Below are 19,768 nucleotides of genomic sequence, written 5' to 3'. Positions count from 1 at the left end.
GCAAAGAGATCTTTGGAGCTTAGAATAACCTTTAATATAGGTCCTACATGTCAAGGAGAAAAAGATATAACTGTAAAAAAGTGGGTTCGAGTTGAAGTCACAAAGAAGAGTTTAAGCATTATCTTAAGCTAGGGTAGCCACAGCAATACCCATTTTTCCTGGGGGAAAAAAGATGTACAGAATGACTCCATGTGATAAAGTGAGTCAAAAAGGAGCAATTTGTCAGGCGGTAGTGCCTTTAATTCCAGCACTTGGGAGGCAGAGGCAGATGGATCTCTGTGAGTTCGACATAAGCCTGGTCTACAGAGTGAGTTCCAGGAAAGGCTCCAAAGCTATACAGAGAATCCCTGTCTCAAAAAACAACAACAACAACAACAAAAAAAATCAATTTGTCAGAGCAGAGCAAAAGCATGTTATCCTGTTCACAGAAAAATGTGTGGTAAACCAAGTATCATTTGGGGGAAGTTAACAGTGAGTTATTTAAAGTTACTCTTGCAAGGCAAGGATAGTTTACAGGGTGAAAGTGTTATTTTCCCACAGTTTCTGCAGATGTGGATGTAAGCATATATTTATGAGTTTCCTAACAAATCATATAAAGCATGTATGACTCAAAACTGGCCAATATGTAGTATATGTCCAAGTGTTGATTTGTCTACAATTACAAGTTTTCTTGAGGATGTAAATATATACCTATACCATGTGGTTAATTGAAATAACATATAAAATGTAAAACCCTAACTTTACATTATTTCCATTTTTATAGAGTATTATTTTGCCTAATTGTTGTTCATATTTTTTATGTAAAAGATATAATTTCTTCAGAAGAAATAACAGAATCTAAGGTGGAAAATAAGAGAAGTTTTGTTAAGAGTGCAGAAAATCAAGAATTTGTACGTAAAATTTAAATTTAAATTTCTCATTTCCTATTGTTTGCTTCAATGACTTTGCCATAGGCTCACATGCTATATTTTAAACCACATTATTCAATCAAAAAATTAATTATTGAATAATAAATTGAAAGCATTTAGTATTCTTAGAATCCCATGACATTGCTAAATATTTCCATTGATGTATAGTAAGTAAATTTCTGAAAATTGTAATTGCTCTATTTTTAATGTATTTGCACACCTGGGTAAAGATAAGACTCAATGTGAATATCATGGATCAGTTTTTGTGGATCCTCAACCCTTTTACAGCTGATAAAATCCTACCATCTTTAAGTAGGGGCATTCTGAGTTCTCTTACACTTTGAATGCTTTAATATCCTTCTTACCTTATTGGGTCTATCTAGAACTTCAGTTCTTTATTGAAAAAGTATAGAGACAGTGAACAATGATTGCCTTTTTTCCCACCATAATGGTTAGATTAATATTTTTTCTCCATTTTAGAAGATGTAGTTTGTAGGCTTGTTATTTATCACTTGTATAATTGTGGCATATTCTCTACAAATACCTAGACTCTCCTTGAATTTTATCACTAAGTTTTTTTTTTTTCTTTTTTTTTTTTTTTTGATTTTCCGAGACAGGGTTTCTCTGTATAGCTTTGCGCCTTTCCTGGAACTCACTTGGTAGTCCAGGCTGGCCTCGAACTCACAGAGATCCGCCTGGCTCTGCCTCCCGAGTGCTGGGATTAAAGGCGTGCGCCACCACCGCCCGTAAGTTCTAAATGTTCAATTGTTCAAATGTTCAATGACCAAGTTGTTTTTATCTCAGAGAAGCAGAGATGGTTTGAAATACACAAGTCAACAGATTTAACAAAGCACAGAAACAGACTTAGACAAAAAGTCACCTAATCTTCTCAATACATGTAGATAAGGCACTTGCCAAAATCCAATATACCATCATGATAACAATCCAGAGAGTGTAAGACAAGAAGGAGCATACCTCAATGCAATAAAAATTATGTAATGAGAAACTCAGAGCCAACATCATCCCCAGTGGATGAAAACATGAGTCCCATGAGGTCATAAGAGACAAATTTGTCTATCATCTTGAATCCTTTTCAATGTTGTGCTCAATCTATTAGCTGGAGCAATAAAGCAAGAGAACAAAATTAAAGGAGACAAATAGGAGAATAGAAAACAATACTGTTTGTATTAGTTATGGTTTCTATTGCTGGGAAGAGAATCCATGACCATAGCTACTTTTATTAGGGAAACATTTCATTGGGATGGATTCCTGTTTCACAGGCTTTGTCCACTATCATCATAGCAGGACATGGCAGCATGCAGGCAGACATGGTCCTGGATAAGGAGCTGAGAGCTCTACATCTTGATCAGCAAGCAGTAAAAGAACCTATAGATGTAACCAACCGTCTTATTAAATAAGAAACACAGAAACAATGCAAAAGAGAAAGCCGAGAGGTCAGAGCTCAGAGCTGAAATCTCACCCTTCCGCCTGCAGTGTCCCAGCTTCCAGAATCAGGGCTCTATTTCCTGTCTGTTAGTCTATTTAAAGAGACAGAACAAGCCAAAGCTATCTCACCTCATCAGTTCCTCAGCTGGTCCTGTTTCCTCAGACTGGAAGCTTCTGTGTCCTCATCCCAATAGCTCTCAGCTGAACTGTGTTGCTCCAAAGCCTGAAAGCTTAACCAGCCAAATGCTTCTAGTTTCTGGTCCTCACGCCTTATATATCTTTTTGCTTTCTACCACCACTCCCTGGGATTAAAGGCTGGCTTTCTGGGATTAAAGGCGTGTGCCACCACCGCCACACTCTTGCTATGGCTCTAATAGCTCTGACCCGCGGGCAACTTTATTTATTAACATACAAACAAAATCACATTTCAGTATAATTAGATTACCACCACAAGAACCTGTGTTTAGTCTGGGTGTAACTTGAGCACAGGAGACCTCTAATGGCCCCCAGACAGACAAACTTCCCCCAACAAGGTCACACCGCTGCCAACAAGGCCAAACCTTCTGATAGTGACACTTCCTATAAGCTTATGGGGCCCAATTGCATTCAAAGTACCACACTGTTTAAAGAAATTTTCCTGGTAATAGGGTAGGCACTTCTTTATTTTATAAATATCCTCCAAATTATTTTGGGAATATAAATAGCATTAACAGTTCTTATATAAAAGTAGTTGCTTTTATTTTTGTTAATTTTGTGCATCAGGTCATATCCTCTGAATGTGTTTCCTTTTTCCTTTGTACCTCTTACATAGTGAAGTGCCATGAAAAATGAAGGATAGATTTAAACTTTACTGTGAATAATAGATTTGCTATTAAAATGACTTTGTCTTAAATATATACTACATAGAATTTCAAGTACACTTGTCATGAAATTAGGAATTCAAGTATGTTCTTAGAAATCAAATAAGACCTTTCTAAAATATATTACCAATACTCCTTTTGATAGAGTGTGTCTGACCCTAATGGACCACAGGAATCTTCCACAGAAGCTCCTGACTCATCCAATATGGACAATGTTGCAGAAAAAAATGTAATAATGCATCAGGAGAAAAGTAAGTAGTACATTTTAAAATATACTTGTTCTATAGAATGATTGTGTATAGAACAGAACACTGTCTGTTATAGACAGACAACTACATATATAGGAAGCCAAAGGATTAGTAGAACGGTAATAATACACACATTATCAAATCTGAGCAACAGATAAGATTTTGTTTGTCAAAGACAGAGTCCTTGCTCCCACCTCTCAGGTGTCCATTTTCTTTTGCTTTATCTTCAGAAATATATGAGATCAATCTGAATATGTAAGTGAAGGGAACTCCCATACAGTGGGGGCTGCTTCCCAATCCTCTGTTTAGAGAAAAAAGACACACCAAACACCTGTTTTTGAGAGAGATCCTTTATTAAGCAGAGAAGATAAGTTAAATATTTCCACTGCAGTTTATACTTAAGTCAAACTATTGCTTGGGAAAATGAAAATAAATATTTTCCCATCCCTAGTGTGTCTTCATTATAGCAATGGACAGCTTTTCCCCTCAATGTTCATTGTACTTTGCTTAGTGAGATGTGTGCACTTCTTAACAGCATCTGTCATGGAAGACCAAGCGCATGCCTCAGAAGAAGAGCAGAGGCAGCCCAGTGCTAGAAAAACTAAGCAGTCATTTGTAAGTAAATACTTCATTTTACATTGCACATTTATGCTATTTCCACAGTAATGTTCCATAGGCCAAATAAGGTTAAATTTAGTATGTCTTCTAGAATTAATACATAAAATGTAAATGTTTTTTAAATATTCTTATTATTTATTCTTTGAAAACTGCATTCACCACTGACTTCCTCCACCTTGTGCTGGTGGAACTCATCCTTCTTCTTCTTCCTTCTTCTTCTTCTTCTTCTTCCTCTTCTTCTTCTTCTCCTTCTCCTTCTTCTTCTCCTTCTTCTCCTTCTCCTTCTTCTCCTTCTTCTCCTTCTTCTCCATCTTCTCCATCTCCTTCTCCTTCTCCTCCTCCTCCTCCTCCTCCTCCTCCTCCTCCTCCTTCTTCTTCTTCTTCTTCTTCTTCTTCTATTTATTCTTTGCTTAATATCTCTTAAAATTATTTTTTTGTTTTTGATTTGTTTTCTGAGACAGTGTTTCTCTGTGTATCTTTGTGCCTTTCCTGGAACTCACGCTGTAGACCAGGCTTGCCTTGAACTCACAGAGATATTCCTGCCTCTGCCTCCCGAGTGCTGGGATTAAAGGTATATGCCACCACTGCCTGGCTCTTAAATTATTATCAATAGCCCAGTGAGTCTAAGTGGGGCTGACCATCTGTGAATGTGTGTGAAGACACCTTCTGGGACATGAGGCAATCTCTCCAAAGCCACAGCCCACAGATAAATTAGGATCCTCCTTTCACAACCAGCCATGGCCAATTGCTCCTCATCTAGTCCTGGGGCCTTGAGAGATGCTTCCTCACTCATGCTGGCATCTTGATTTGCTTGAGCTTGTGCAAGTCTAGTGTAAGACACAGCTGTTCTGAGTTGATCTGTGCACCCGTTATTCCTTGTCCCCAAAAGAACATTTCAGTGTACTTCTCTCCAGATTCAAACTCTTACATTGTTTTCAGACCATTCTTCCTCATTGTTTCTTGAGCTTTCAGTAGTGGGAGGTCAATAGAAATGACGCATCTGCAGATGAACCTTCACCCTGGCTTATCCTTATCATGTTAACTAGTTATGAGTCTCTATATTAACCATTACTCCCTGAAAAAAAAAAGAATCATATGACCAACAATGAGGGCAGAACAAACCTATGGGTATAAACACAAATAATAATAGCACTAGTTGCACTAGCTTATGACTATTCCAGACATAAGCTTTTGACAAGGTTTACAGCATCAGACATTTAATCCATTGCTTGGAGCAGCTCTCCCATCCATTCCTAACAAGGTTGGTTATTTGCATAACTACCACACAATCATTGTGGACAGCTTACCTGGCTGGTCACTGTTGTCATAGGAAAGGTCCAAGACTGGATAGACTCTTCATGTATTTCATGACCAGTGGCTGGAACTACAACTTTTATTGTGATGAAAGGCAGAAATTCCTTGTCTGCTAGAGATTGGATTCTAAATGCCCTACATAACCAGACTGTGTGGTATCTTCAACAAGAGAGTCTTACCATTTAGTTATGACAAACAAGCAGAATGTGTAGAAATAGACTGTGTTATTTGGGGTGACATGGAGGCCTAATTGACCAATAACTCATAAGGAGGTATCTTGTCCTTAGTTTTGGAGTTTCAATATAAATCTCATGTCTTATGAGGGAAGTCATCACATTCCAGGTACCTCTGAACAAACTCTTTTTAGTATGTCTTTTAAACTATTTTACAAACGAGTCACTTCTACAAGCCTTCATACGGTTCAGTTACACCTTAGTCCCTGCTCTGACTTATTCTTCCGCCTTCATTGCCACTTAAACCTTAGCCCTGAGTACTTATTGATCCAGTGTTATTTCTTGTCACCTGTGTTCTACCTCCGTTCAAAATGTATTTTCCTTAATTTGCAACATCATAGTCCCTATAAGGCTTTTTCCATAGACCTTCATTTTTGTTCGGCACTCATCCTTTTGTCCTTTATCCTCCAGTCCTTCCATGATTGAAACTGTCAACATCCAGTATTCTCCTTCTCTGATTTAATTTTACATATATTTTACTATCTCCCTTTCAATGGGTCCATCTACAATGGACCATGTCTAATTTCTAGGCTTCCTTATGTAATCCTATTTGAACACACGAAAGTCTAATATCTACACACGAGGACAGCATATCATATTTGCTTTTCTAATCCTAGCTGGCCTCATTGAGTAAAACTCTTCTAGTTCTATTAATTTACTTGCAATTTTTAATATTTCATTTTTTTCTTTATTGAGTAATATTCCATTGTGTGTATATACCACATTTTCCTTATCCATTCATTTGCTGATGGCTATCAAGATTGATTCTATATCCTAGGGCACATGAGTGGGATTCTTTTGTTGATTTTTTATTCAGTTTGCCATCATTGATTTAGGTGTCAAATTTGTGAAATGCTAATTTGTTATAGTGTTTATCAGCTGTAAGACTTTTTGTGGGGCCTCAACCCCTTTTACAGCTGATAAAATCCTACCGTCTTTAAGTCGGGGCATTCTGAGTTCTCTTACACTTTGAATGCTTTAATATCCTTCTTACCTTATTGGGTCTATCTAGAACTTCAGTTCTTTATTGAAAAAGTATAGAGACTGTGAACAATGATTGCCTTTTTTCCCACCATAATGGTTAGATTAATATTTTTTCTCCATTTTAGAAGATGTAGATTGTAGGCTTGTTATTTATCACTTGTATAATTGTGGCATATTCTCTACAAATACCTAGACTCTCCTTGAATTTTATCACTAAGTTCTAAATGTTCAATTGTTCAAATGTTCAATGACCAAGTTGTTTTTATCTCAGAGAAGCAGAGATGGTTTGAAATACACAAGTCAACAGATTTAACAAAGCACAGAAACAGACTTAGACAAAAAGTCACCTAATCTTCTCAATACATGTAGATAAGGCACTTGCCAAAATCCAATATACCATCATGATAACAATCCAGAGAGTGTAAGACAAGAAGGAGCATACCTCAATGCAATAAAAATTATGTAATGAGAAACTCAGAGCCAACATCATCCCCAGTGGATGAAAACATGAGTCCCATGAGGTCATAAGAGACAAATTTGTCTATCATCTTGAATCCTTTTCAATGTTGTGCTCAATCTATTAGCTGGAGCAATAAAGCAAGAGAACAAAATTAAAGGAGACAAATAGGAGAATAGAAAACAATACTGTTTGTATTAGTTATGGTTTCTATTGCTGGGAAGAGAATCCATGACCATAGCTACTTTTATTAGGGAAACATTTCATTGGGATGGATTCCTGTTTCACAGGCTTTGTCCACTATCATCATAGCAGGACATGGCAGCATGCAGGCAGACATGGTCCTGGATAAGGAGCTGAGAGCTCTACATCTTGATCAGCAAGCAGTAAAAGAACCTATAGATGTAACCAACCGTCTTATTAAATAAGAAACACAGAAACAATGCAAAAGAGAAAGCCGAGAGGTCAGAGCTCAGAGCTGAAATCTCACCCTTCCGCCTGCGGTGTCCCAGCTTCCAGAATCAGGGCTCTATTTCCTGTCTGTTAGTCTATTTAAAGAGACAGAACAAGCCAAAGCTATCTCACCTCATCAGTTCCTCAGCTGGTCCTGTTTCCTCAGACTGGAAGCTTCTGTGTCCTCATCCCAATAGCTCTCAGCTGAACTGTGTTGCTCCAAAGCCTGAAAGCTTAACCAGCCAAATGCTTCTAGTTTCTGGTCCTCACGCCTTATATATCTTTTTGCTTTCTACCACCACTCCCTGGGATTAAAGGCTGGCTTTCTGGGATTAAAGGCGTGTGCCACCACCGCCACACTCTTGCTATGGCTCTAATAGCTCTGACCCGCGGGCAACTTTATTTATTAACATACAATCAAAATCACATTTCAGTATAATTAGATTACCACCACAAGAACCTGTGTTTAGTCTGGGTGTAACTTGAGCACAGGAGACCTCTAATGGCCCCCAGACAGACAAACTTCCCCCAACAAGGTCACACCGCTGCCAACAAGGCCAAACCTTCTGATAGTGACACTTCCTATAAGCTTATGGGGCCCATTGGCATTCAAAGTACCACACTGTTTAAAGAAATTTTCCTGGTAATAGGGTAGGCACTTCTTTATTTTATAAATATCCTCCAAATTATTTTGGGAATATAAATAGCATTAACAGTTCTTATATAAAAGTAGTTGCTTTTATTTTTGTTAATTTTGTGCATCAGGTCATATCCTCTGAATGTGTTTCCTTTTTCCTTTGTACCTCTTACATAGTGAAGTGCCATGAAAAATGAAGGATAGATTTAAACTTTACTGTGAATAATAGATTTGCTATTAAAATGACTTTGTCTTAAATATATACTACATAGAATTTCAAGTACACTTGTCATGAAATTAGGAATTCAAGTATGTTCTTAGAAATCAAATAAGACCTTTCTAAAATATATTACCAATACTCCTTTTGATAGAGTGTGTCTGACCCTAATGGACCACAGGAATCTTCCACAGAAGCTCCTGACTCATCCAATATGGACAATGTTGCAGAAAAAAATGTAATAATGCATCAGGAGAAAAGTAAGTAGTACATTTTAAAATATACTTGTTCTATAGAATGATTGTGTATAGAACAGAACACTGTCTGTTATAGACAGACAACTACATATATAGGAAGCCAAAGGATTAGTAGAACGGTAATAATACACACAATATCAAATCTGAGCAACAGATAAGATTTTGTTTGTCAAAGACAGAGTCCTTGCTCCCACCTCTCAGGTGTCCATTTTCTTTTGCTTTATCTTCAGAAATATATGAGATCAATCTGAATATGTAAGTGAAGGGAACTCCCATACAGTGGGGGCTGCTTCCCAATCCTCTGTTTAGAGAAAAAAGACACACCAAACACCTGTTTTTGAGAGAGATCCTTTATTAAGCAGAGAAGATAAGTTAAATATTTCCACTGCAGTTTATACTTAAGTCAAACTATTGCTTGGGAAAATGAAAATAAATATTTTCCCATCCCTAGTGTGTCTTCATTATAGCAATGGACAGCTTTTCCCCTCAATGTTCATTGTACTTTGCTTAGTGAGATGTGTGCACTTCTTAACAGCATCTGTCATGGAAGACCAAGCGCATGCCTCAGAAGAAGAGCAGAGGCAGCCCAGTGCTAGAAAAACTAAGCAGTCATTTGTAAGTAAATACTTCATTTTACATTGCACATTTATGCTATTTCCACAGTAATGTTCCATAGGCCAAATAAGGTTAAATTTAGTATGTCTTCTAGAATTAATACATAAAATGTAAATGTTTTTTAAATATTCTTATTATTTATTCTTTGAAAACTGCATTCACCACTGACTTCCTCCACCTTGTGCTGGTGGAACTCATCCTTCTTCTTCTTCCTTCTTCTTCTTCTTCTTCTTCTTCTTCTTCTTCTTCTTCTTCTTCTTCTTCTTCTTCTTCTTCTTCTTCTTCTTCTTCTTCTGCTTCTTCTTCTGCTTCTTCTTCTTCTTCTTCTCCTTCTTCTTCTCCTTCTTCTCCTTCTTCTCCTTCTTCTCCTTCTTCTCCTTCTTCTCCTTCTTCTCCTTCTTCTCCATCTCCTTCTCCTTCTCCTCCTCCTCCTCCTCCTCCTCCTCCTCCTCCTTCTTCTTCTTCTTCTATTTATTCTTTGCTTAATATCTCTTAAAATTATTTTTTTGTTTTTGATTTGTTTTCTGAGACAGTGTTTCTCTGTGTATCTTTGTGCCTTTCCTGGAACTCACGCTGTAGACCAGGCTTGCCTTGAACTCACAGAGATCCTCCTGCCTCTGCCTCCCGAGTGCTGGGATTAAAGGTATATGCCACCACTGCCTGGCTCTTAAATTATTATCAATAGCCCAGTGAGTCTAAGTGGGGCTGACCATCTGTGAATGTGTGTGAAGACACCTTCTGGGACATGAGGCAATCTCTCCTAAGCCACAGCCCACAGATAAATTAGGATCCTCCTTTCACAACCAGCCATGGCCAATTGCTCCTCATCTAGTCCTGGGGCCTTGAGAGATGCTTCCTCACTCATGCTGGCGTCTTGATTTGCTAGAGCTTGTGCAAGTCTAGTGTAAGACACAGCTGTTCTGAGTTGATCTGTGCACCCGTTATTCCTTGTCCCCAAAAGAACATTTCAGTGTACTTCTCTCCAGATTCAAACTCTTACATTGTTTTCAGACCATTCTTCCTCATTGTTTCTTGAGCTTTCAGTAGTGGGAGGTCAATAGAAATGACGCATCTGCAGATGAACCTTCACCCTGGCTTATCCTTATCATGTTAACTAGTTATGAGTCTCTATATTAACCATTACTCCCTGAAAAAAAAAGGAATCATATGACCAACAATGAGGGCAGAACAAACCTATGGGTATAAACACAAATAATAATAGCACTAGTTGCACTAGCTTATGACTATTCCAGACATAAGCTTTTGACAAGGTTTACAGCATCAGACATTTAATCCATTGCTTGGAGCAGCTCTCCCATCCATTCCTAACAAGGTTGGTTATTTACATAACTACCACACAATCATTGTGGACAGCTTACCTGGCTGGTCACTGTTGTCATAGGAAAGGTCCAAGACTGGATAGACTCTTCATGTATTTCATGACCAGTGGCTGGAACTACAACTTTTATTGTGATGAAAGGCAGAAATTCCTTGTCTGCTAGAGATTGGATTCTAAATGCCCTACATAACCAGACTGTGTGGTATCTTCAACAAGAGAGTCTTACCATTTAGTTATGACAAACAAGCAGAATGTGTAGAAATAGACTTTGTTATTTGGGGTGACATGGAGGCCTAATTGACCAATAACTCATAAGGAGGTATCTTGTCCTTTGTTTTGGAGTTTCAATATAAATCTCATGTCTTATGAGGGAAGTCAACACATTCCAGGTACCTCTGAACAAACTCTTTTTAGTATGTCTTTTAAACTTTTTTACAAACGAGTCACTTCTACAAGCCTTCATACGGTTCAGTTACACCTTAGTCCCTGCTCTGACTTATTCTTCCGCCTTCATTGCCACTTAAACCTTAGCCCAGATTACTTATTGATCCAGTGTTATTTCTTGTCACCTGTGTTCTACCTCCGTTCAAAATGTATTTTCCTTAATTTGCAACATCATAGTTCCTATAAGGCTTTTTTCATAGACCTTCATTTTTGTTCGGCACTCATCCTTTTGTCCTTTATCCTCCAGTCCTTCCATGATTGAAACTGTCAACATCCAATATTCTCCTTCTCTGATTTAATTTTACATATATTTTACTCTCTCCCTTTCAATGGGTCCATCTACAATAGACCATGTCTAATTTCTAGGCTTCCTTATGTAATCCTATTTGAACACACGAAAGTCTAATATCTACACACGAGGACAGCATATCACATTTGCTTTTCTAATCCTAGCTGGCCTCATTGAGTAAAACTCTTCTAGTTCTATTAATTTACTTGCAATTTTTACTATTTCATTTTTTTCTTTATTGAGTAATATTCCATTGTGTGTATATACCACATTTTCCTTATCCATTCATCTGCTGATGGCTATCAAGATTGATTCTATATCCTAGGGCACATGAGTGGGATTCTTTTGTTGATTTTTTATTCAGTTTGCCATCATTGATTTAGGTGTTAAATTTGTGAAATGCTAATTTGTTATAGTGTTTATCAGCTGTAAGACTTTTTGTGGAGCCTCAACCCCTTTTACAGCTGATAAAATCCTACCGTCTTTAAGTCGGGGCATTCTGAGTTCTCTTACACTTTGAATGCTTTAATATCCTTCTTACCTTATTGGGTCTATCTAGAACTTCAGTTCTTTATTGAAAAAGTATAGAGACAGTGAACAATGATTGCCTTTTTCCCCATCATAATGGTTAGATTAATATTTTTTCTCCATTTTAGAAGATGTAGATTGTAGGCTTGTTGTTTTTCACTTGTATGATTGTGATATGTTCTCTACCCATACCTAGCCTCTCCTTGACTTTTATCATTAAGTTCCAAATATTCAATTGTTTTAGTGGTGGTTTATGCATATATTGGGATAATCATGTGAATTTCTTCATTCTATTTATTTGATATGTTGTATTTATTGATTTACATACATTTGTCTTACCCTGCATTCTTGGATGAAACCAAAAGGGCCATCATGGATAATCTTTTTGTTATGGTCTTAAATTCTCTTTGCCATGGCCATTTTTAATTTTATATATATGGTTATTTGTCTACATTATTCTTGTCCATGCCATATGTGCTTGGTATATTCATAGGCCAGAAAAAAGCATCCAATTCCCTGGAACTGGAGTTACTGATAGCTGTGAGATATGATATGGATGCTGGGAATTGAAAGCGGGTCCTCTGGAAGAATAGGCAGTGCTTGTCAATGCTGGGTTATCTCTCAAACCCCAGCTTGTCAATCTCACATTTAGAAGTTTTGTATCTGTTCTCATCATGAAAATCAGTCTGTGGTTCTAATTCTCTTCATGTGAGTCTTTCTTTAGTTTGGGTATCAAGTTATTACTGGCATCATAAAAAGGATTTAGGAGAAATCCTTCTGAGTAGCAATGATATTCATTTTTCTTTGGTATTCTGTAAAATTCTGCAAATAATCCATCTTGTCCTGGTCTGTTTTTAGTTGAAAAATATTTTGTTACTTCTTCAATCTCAATATATATATATATATATATATACATATATATATATATATGTATATATATATATATATATATATATATATATATTGAATCATCTCCTTCCTCTTGACTTAATTTCATTACATACAATGAATCTAGAAATACATCCATTTTTTTTAGATTTTAGAATTACATGCACTGGAGATTTTTAAATATGTTTGTGATTTCTGAATTTCATTGGAAGTTTAAAAACAAAACAAAAAAAAAAAGAACCTTGTATAGAAGCAGTAGTGTGGCCTGCTAAGATACACAATTTATCTCTTAATCTGTTCTCCTTAACTTGCAAGTGTTAATTACCATGAGTAATTGGTCTGCTTCAAATCCTCTGGTTTCTGTTTCACCACCAATAATGGTCTCTCCCTGGTGCTCCTCTTGGACATCCTGTTGTTGTCCTGTGTCTTGGAGGTCCTGCTGTTTTGAATCTGTAGGTTTGTCCCCTTCACATTCTCCAACAGTACATAGATTTGGTGGATTTGGTGGGAACCAACTCAAAACCCCGGTTCTGGGCCTGGGTTTTAGCTGGGTTGGCCAGCTTGCTAGCTTTTCATTATTATCACTACCCGCATGTGTTCTCCAACACTGCCTAGGCTAGCTCACCCAATACAGACCAGAGCAAAGAAGGCCAATTCTCCTTCTCTTAGGTTCTCAGATCCAGTTCACCCTCACTCATATTGCCAGAGTGAGCTCTATGGAAACATTGTCATTTCTATTTTATTAGTTTCAGCCCAGATTTTTATTATCTCAGAATTGCTTGGACATTGTTAAAATCATTCTCTTGAATTATTTCTCCTGAATTTCATCCACATCGTTCTCTTTTATAACTCTCTATTAAGTGATCAATAATTTTTCAGAAGATGTTTTCGGTTGTTAGTTGGATTTTTCGTATTCCTTTCCTTTTTTCAAGACACCTTATGTTTCAATGGAGGCATTTAAAACCACCAGGAGAGACTAAATTTTGGTAGGGTTGATATGCAGTTTTTCCTCTGTGCCACTGATATTGAGGGCCACAGCCCTAGTCCTATCCTTCATCTGTGAGTCAGCCTCTGTCTAAGCCTAGAGCGGGGTTCCTGTGTCAGTACAGGTGGTGCCTGGCAGGTGAAACCTAGCCACCTGTGGGAATGGTCCCAAGCAAAATACATAGGTTGAATCAAAGCAGTGAGAGCCTCTCAACTGGTCATGGAGTTTGCCTAGTTCATCAGTAGGCCTAACCTCCAGAAGGCAGGGCTCCTCACTTGTGTAGGAAGTCATACTGCCTGGGATCCTGGAGAAAAATCCCTGGGCTTTATGTTGTTGTAGGATATCATGCAAGTCAGGCCCCAAGACAAAGTTCATGGGTATCATATGTGGCCCTAAAGGGAAGTCAGAATCTTTCATCTGGTTCTGGAGTTTCTGGAATATCAGAGGTAGCCTAAGCCTAGAACTCAGAGTCCCTCCCTTTTTGAAGGAGTCCTAGTACTTAATTCTCATACTATTGTAACTTATTCTAAAATTGTGAATATATGTAAAATATGCAATCAGCCATAATTGCCTTTTTTAGTTGAATGGATGGTTCAAATCTTTCGTGACATTGTTTTAATTTTCAGTTTAAAAATTCCTTATTTTACATAATCTCTTTCAGATTGATACTATAAGAGCATGTTTTTGTGCATGTTTCACCAAAAAACGAAGCTCTTCTCGCCACCACAAGAAATAGAAGAGAAAACATAAAAAAGTGATGGTAAGAGTTATATTTTGTTTTAAAATGTATTAGTATTAGAAAGAATGTTTATCTAAAATACATACTCAGTTTTCCAGCTCAGGAATATAAGTATTTCAGTGCAGCACAGGGGATAAAAAGTGTTAACTGTCAATGGAATGATTGTCTCATGAGTCAACAACTGGCTAAATCAAGATTGTCATCAGTCACACACACACACACACACACATAGTTATTTAGATAGATTAGATAGATAGATAGATAGATAGATAGATAGATAGATAGATAGATAGATAGATAGATAGATAGATAGATATGGATGGATAGATGATAGATAGATAGATAGATAGATGATAGATAGATAGATAGATAGATAGATAGATAGATAGATAGATAGATAGATAGATAAGCGATTGATAGATATCTAGAATGTATGTGTATGTATGTTTTGGTCACATTTCAAAGGTTCAAGAATACTAGGAAACAAAGCTGAAGAGAGAAAGCTGGGAGCTAAAGAATATGAACAGTTTCAAATACTGGGCATAAAGGAGGAACATGGAGCAGTGTGTCTGGTGGTGGGAGAGAGAATAAATTCTTTAGAAAAGGAATAGCATAGTGTTGAATATGTAATAAGAACATAAATCAATTTCTAACACAAAGGTTTCATTCATAAGAAGAAAAGGTATTCCTAACCATCTTCCATGTTTTCCTCACTGTTATTACATACTGAGTTAGGATCCAATTTAGAGTTTAAGGCTAGGTTGAATTTTATGATTAGGCTTCCTGTTATATAGTTAGAGTAGATTTAAGGTTAGGTGTTAGCATTAAGGTTTACAAATGTCATGGTGCATATAGGTCTGTCATGAAAGTGAAGTATTAAAGGGAATATTCATGATGGATGAAAGGTGAATTTTACAAAAACGTCTCCATTGGCACACATGTTCTAGAAATGCATTTTATGAGTGCTCTAACTAGCTCTTTTCACCATATAGTTTATAAAACAGAAGAGAGCACTGTGCATTTAAATTGAATTATTCTCATCCTAGAACTTGGACAAGTCTACGACAATTGGCTGACAACTTCTCTGACCATCTACAATAAAACAACTCAGGAAAACAATCTGACCCTTCTCCAATAATTGCTTCAAGAAAAAGCACATTTTTATTTTATGTTTTAGAATATTATAGTATTATATTACATAATCTTCAGTGTTATTTTCACCTGTTTATTTTGTTTCATTATATTGTAGTATATTACACTATTATATTATCTTCAGTTTTTATTTCCATATGTTTATCTTGTTTCATTAGATTATGTTATATTATGTTAATATATTATACTATCTTCAGTGTTTATTTTATATTTACCTTCCTTCCCTTGATGTAAATAGTTCTTGTATATGTGTATATATGTATATATGTATATATGTTTATGTGCTTTGTAATATATTTTTAGAAGATATCATTTTTGAATGTACAAAGTTATTGAATAATGAATAATAATTAAATAAAAATAATTTAATTATCCATTCAAAGTTGTTTTAGTCCATTTGATTGCTACATTTCCCTTTAGCTCTTCTAGTTACTAATGCAGCTATACAGTATTTGATGATGGTCATTAATGGTTCATCCATAACTTCTTTATGTAAATGAGCACTGCTTTAGTTTTCTTAGTTTATCCATTGTTTATTCATTTACCCATGAATGGATTTCTTCTTGGTGGCTTTCAATTACAATAAGAAATGAGGAGGTGTGTTTTCTCAGAGGTACATGAGTATCTGAGGCCTGACATAAAATTCTTTGGGGAATAAATATAGATGTGAAGTAAATATAAATGTGTATGAAAAAATCATATGGTAATTCCCCATTTAGCTTTGTGGGGAGGCACCATACTGTATGCCCCGCCAGTTCCTGCCTGCATCACTCTCTGTCCCTATCAGCAATGCACAAAGGTTACAATTTCTCACACCCTTTCTGGCACTTCTTCCTCTTATGTATAGTAGCTATCCTGACTGCTTTTGCAATATCTTTCTTACTGCTATTCCAGTGATTCAGGGTAAAATAAAACCTACTGAAGCCTTTTCTGTTGACTGAATGAGTGCCCCATGCAAGGCAATCAGCAAATATTGGTCCCTCTCTTGTTACCTTGTTTTTTCCTTTTTTTTTCATTAAATGTTTTGTTTATTTTACATACCAAACACAGTTCCCACACACCCCTTCCTCTCTCATCCTATTCCCTCCCCAACCTCATTTCTATTCCCCAACCCACTCCTCAGAAAGGGTAAGGCCTCCCATGGGAGTCAACAAAGCATGATATGCCAAGTTGAGACAGGGCCAAGCTCCTTCCCTGTCCATCAAGAATGAAGCACTGCTTTAGTTAAAGTGCTGCATTTGGAACACTTTTCTACATCATTATATCTAGTCTGAGATAAATATAAATGCAGGCATTTTCTGTTTCAAAAACAGCCTTATATGTGAAAAAAATATATGTGATATGTCAATATTTGTTTTTAAGATACTTAAAGCTCAGAACCAAGCCCTGATGGGAATTCATTTTGAACAATATTTGCTCAGTAGAATTTATTCTTTCATTGGTGAAAAAGACAGGAGTAGAAAAGGAAATTTATGATGAAATGTTCTCTGTTCCATGATACTGTATTAGTTCTTTAAGTCGTGTGACAAACACCATTTGACAAACAAAGCATGGTTTTGGCACATCACTTTATAGAGTTTAAGTCCATGTGAATGAAGAAGGCATGGTGTAGGAAATCAGTGGAAGGTGGCTGGACTATGAGGCGGCAGATGTTCTGGTTCTGGTTGACCTATAAGCTGAGCACTTCTGAAACTAAAAATTGAGGATAATCCCTCAAAGGGGTGGCTCTAGCGATCTACTGTACAGGGCATTCCTTAAAGGCCAGCATTCTAAAAGGACAGTGTAGGTAATGGTACACAAAAATCTTAAAAAGAGCTAGACCAAATACGTGAGAAAAATACCAAAGCTTGCAGCTCCAGGACAAGAAAGTGGGGAATATGATTACAAGAAATGAACTCCAAAGGACATAGGCAGACCCTTTTCAGCCTTAACTCCTTCAGTCTATCTGGACTCTCTCAGGTTCATTCCATTTTTTAAATGCAAGAGTTCTTACATACATCCCACATTCCTGGCATCTCCAGCATCCTAGCATGTCCATGGCGCTTTAGACCTCACTTTCATGCATACCTGCCTTAGTTAAGGTTTCCATTGCTGTAAAGAGACAACATGACCATAGCAACTCTTAGAAGGACAACATTTAATTGAAGGAGCTCACTTACACTTTCAGAAGTTCACTCCATTATCATCATGGCAGGGAGCATGGCAGCATGCAGGCAGACATGTTGCTGGAGCAGTAGCTGAGAATCCTATATCTTGCAGGCAGTGGGAAGTTGACTAAGACACTCAGTAGTATCCTGAGCATAGGAAACATCAAAGCCTATACTCTCAGTGACACATTTGCTCAAAAAAGGTCATGTCCACTCTAAACCATACCTCCTAATAGTCACTCCCTATGAAACTATGGGGGTCAGTTACATTCAAATTACCACATTCCACTCCCTTGCACCCATAAACTTGTAAAAATATCATAATGCAAAATGAATATAGTCCAACTTCAAAAGTCTCCATTGTCTATCACAGTCTCAATAATGTTTTAAAGTACAAAGTTCAAGGACTTTCCTGAAATTCATAAGTCTCTTAAATGTAATCCCTTATAAAATCAAAATAAGCGGGGAGGCGGTGGTGGCGCACGCCTTTAATCCCAGCACCCGGGAGGCAGAGCCAGGCGGATCTCTGTGAGTTCGAGGCCAGCCTGGTCTCCAAAGCGAGTTCCAGGAAAGGCGCAAAGCTACACAGAGAAACCCTGTCTCAAATAAATAAATAAATAAATAAATAAAATAAAATCAAAATAAAATGAGATCACATACTTCCAACATATAATGGCACAGGATATACATCAACATTCCCAAATGTATTGAAGGGAACATAGTGAGGAAAACTGAATCAAAGCAAGATTGAAAATCAGCCAGACAAACTCCAAAGGCTGCATTTCAATGTCTGATGTTAAAAAGCTCTTCAGATGTCCAACTCTGTCCAGCTTTGTTGAGTGCAACACATTTCTCTCTCTCTTGAGCTGGGTCCATTCCCCATCAGCAGCTCTCCTCTGCAGGTATCCCATGACACTGGCATCTCTAACATTGGGGTCTCCAAGGCAATCCAGGCTTCAACTTCCCAGCTTCACACAATGGCCTCTACTGGGCCCCCATTCAGGGACATCCTGACACACGCCATTTCTTCTATCCTTACCTCTAAAGCCAAAACCACATGGTCAAATCTGCCAAGAGCTGCTGCTTACTGGAGTTGGAACATGAGACACTTATTCAGTTGAAATCTTTCCCAGCTTTCTGTCCTTCACTGCCTAAACTTGGCTCTCCTGAAACTGGCTCTCTAGACCAGACTGGCCTAAAACTCAGAAATCATCCAGCCTCTGTGTTTCCAGTGCTGGGAATAAAGGTGTGCCCCACACCTTCTGGCTCTAAGTTTTTCTTTAGTTCCTGTTCCCAAGTTGGAAACTTACCCTGGGTGGGATCTTGCCCTGAGGTCACCACTCCCTTAATTCCTTTTCTTAATCTGTTTTTCTCCTTGACCAGAGGACTTAGATCCCTTCCACTCTTGGTGCTCCTTTTCTCCTTAAATGGTATATTTTGTAATTTACCCTGCTCATCTTGCTACTTTCCATTATAAATCTTCATTAGAGGTACCACTAACAGCCACACGACAAAGCCTAAACCAGGCTGTTTTGAGATTTCCTTTGCCAACGGAATAAATTCAAAACTCTTCACTTTAACTTCAGGCGAACTTTTCAAACTAGGGCAAAAAGCAGCCGCTTTCTTCACCAAAACATCACAAGAATGATCTCTAGGCAACATACTAAAATTCCTCACTTCTGAAAACTCTTGAGTAAGTGCCACCCCCCCCCCCCCATTTCATCAAATCACATTCGACACCAAGGACTTCCATGCTCATTCTAGTATGGCCCATTAAGCAGCACTAAAAGCTTTCAATTGCTTTTTTAATTCACAGTCCCAAGGCCCATATTCCTTCAAACAAAAACATTGTCAGATCCGTCACAGCAATGCCCCACTCCTGGTACCAACTTCTCTCTTAGTTAGGGTTACTATTGCTGTGAAAAGACACCATCATCACAGCAACTCTTATTGGGAAAACATTTATATGAGGGAACTCACAGTTTCAAGGTTCATTCCATTATCATTATG

The 19,768-nt window shown here is 37.5% G+C and overlaps 1 protein-coding gene across 4 annotated transcripts in view; it reads left to right on the top strand.

Moving 5' to 3' along the window:
• The window catches only part of LOC143269234 (uncharacterized), a 59,452-nt gene extending 43,705 nt beyond the window's left edge, over window positions 1-15,747 (top strand). For 3 of the 4 annotated variants that reach the window (XM_076554297.1, XM_076554296.1, XM_076554294.1), the window contains 7 exons: window positions 808-890; window positions 3,360-3,465; window positions 3,998-4,077; window positions 8,530-8,635; window positions 9,168-9,247; window positions 14,382-14,480; window positions 15,506-15,747. In XM_076554297.1, the coding sequence (XP_076410412.1) occupies window positions 808-890; window positions 3,360-3,465; window positions 3,998-4,077; window positions 8,530-8,635; window positions 9,168-9,247; window positions 14,382-14,456 (530 nt within the window). In that variant the 3' untranslated portion in view covers window positions 14,457-14,480; window positions 15,506-15,747. Of the gene's footprint in view, window positions 1-807; window positions 891-3,359; window positions 3,466-3,997; window positions 4,078-8,529; window positions 8,636-9,167; window positions 9,248-14,381; window positions 14,481-15,451 lie in introns of all 4 variants that reach the window. The other variant, XM_076554295.1, reaches the window with a different exon arrangement.
• Window positions 15,748-19,768: the final 4,021 nt, after the last annotated feature.

The sequence above is a fragment of the Peromyscus maniculatus genome, chromosome 18 (genome assembly GCF_049852395.1).
Source record: "Peromyscus maniculatus bairdii isolate BWxNUB_F1_BW_parent chromosome 18, HU_Pman_BW_mat_3.1, whole genome shotgun sequence".
Classification (NCBI taxonomy): domain Eukaryota; kingdom Metazoa; phylum Chordata; class Mammalia; order Rodentia; family Cricetidae; genus Peromyscus; species Peromyscus maniculatus.
This window is presented reverse-complemented; position numbering and strand designations above follow the sequence as displayed.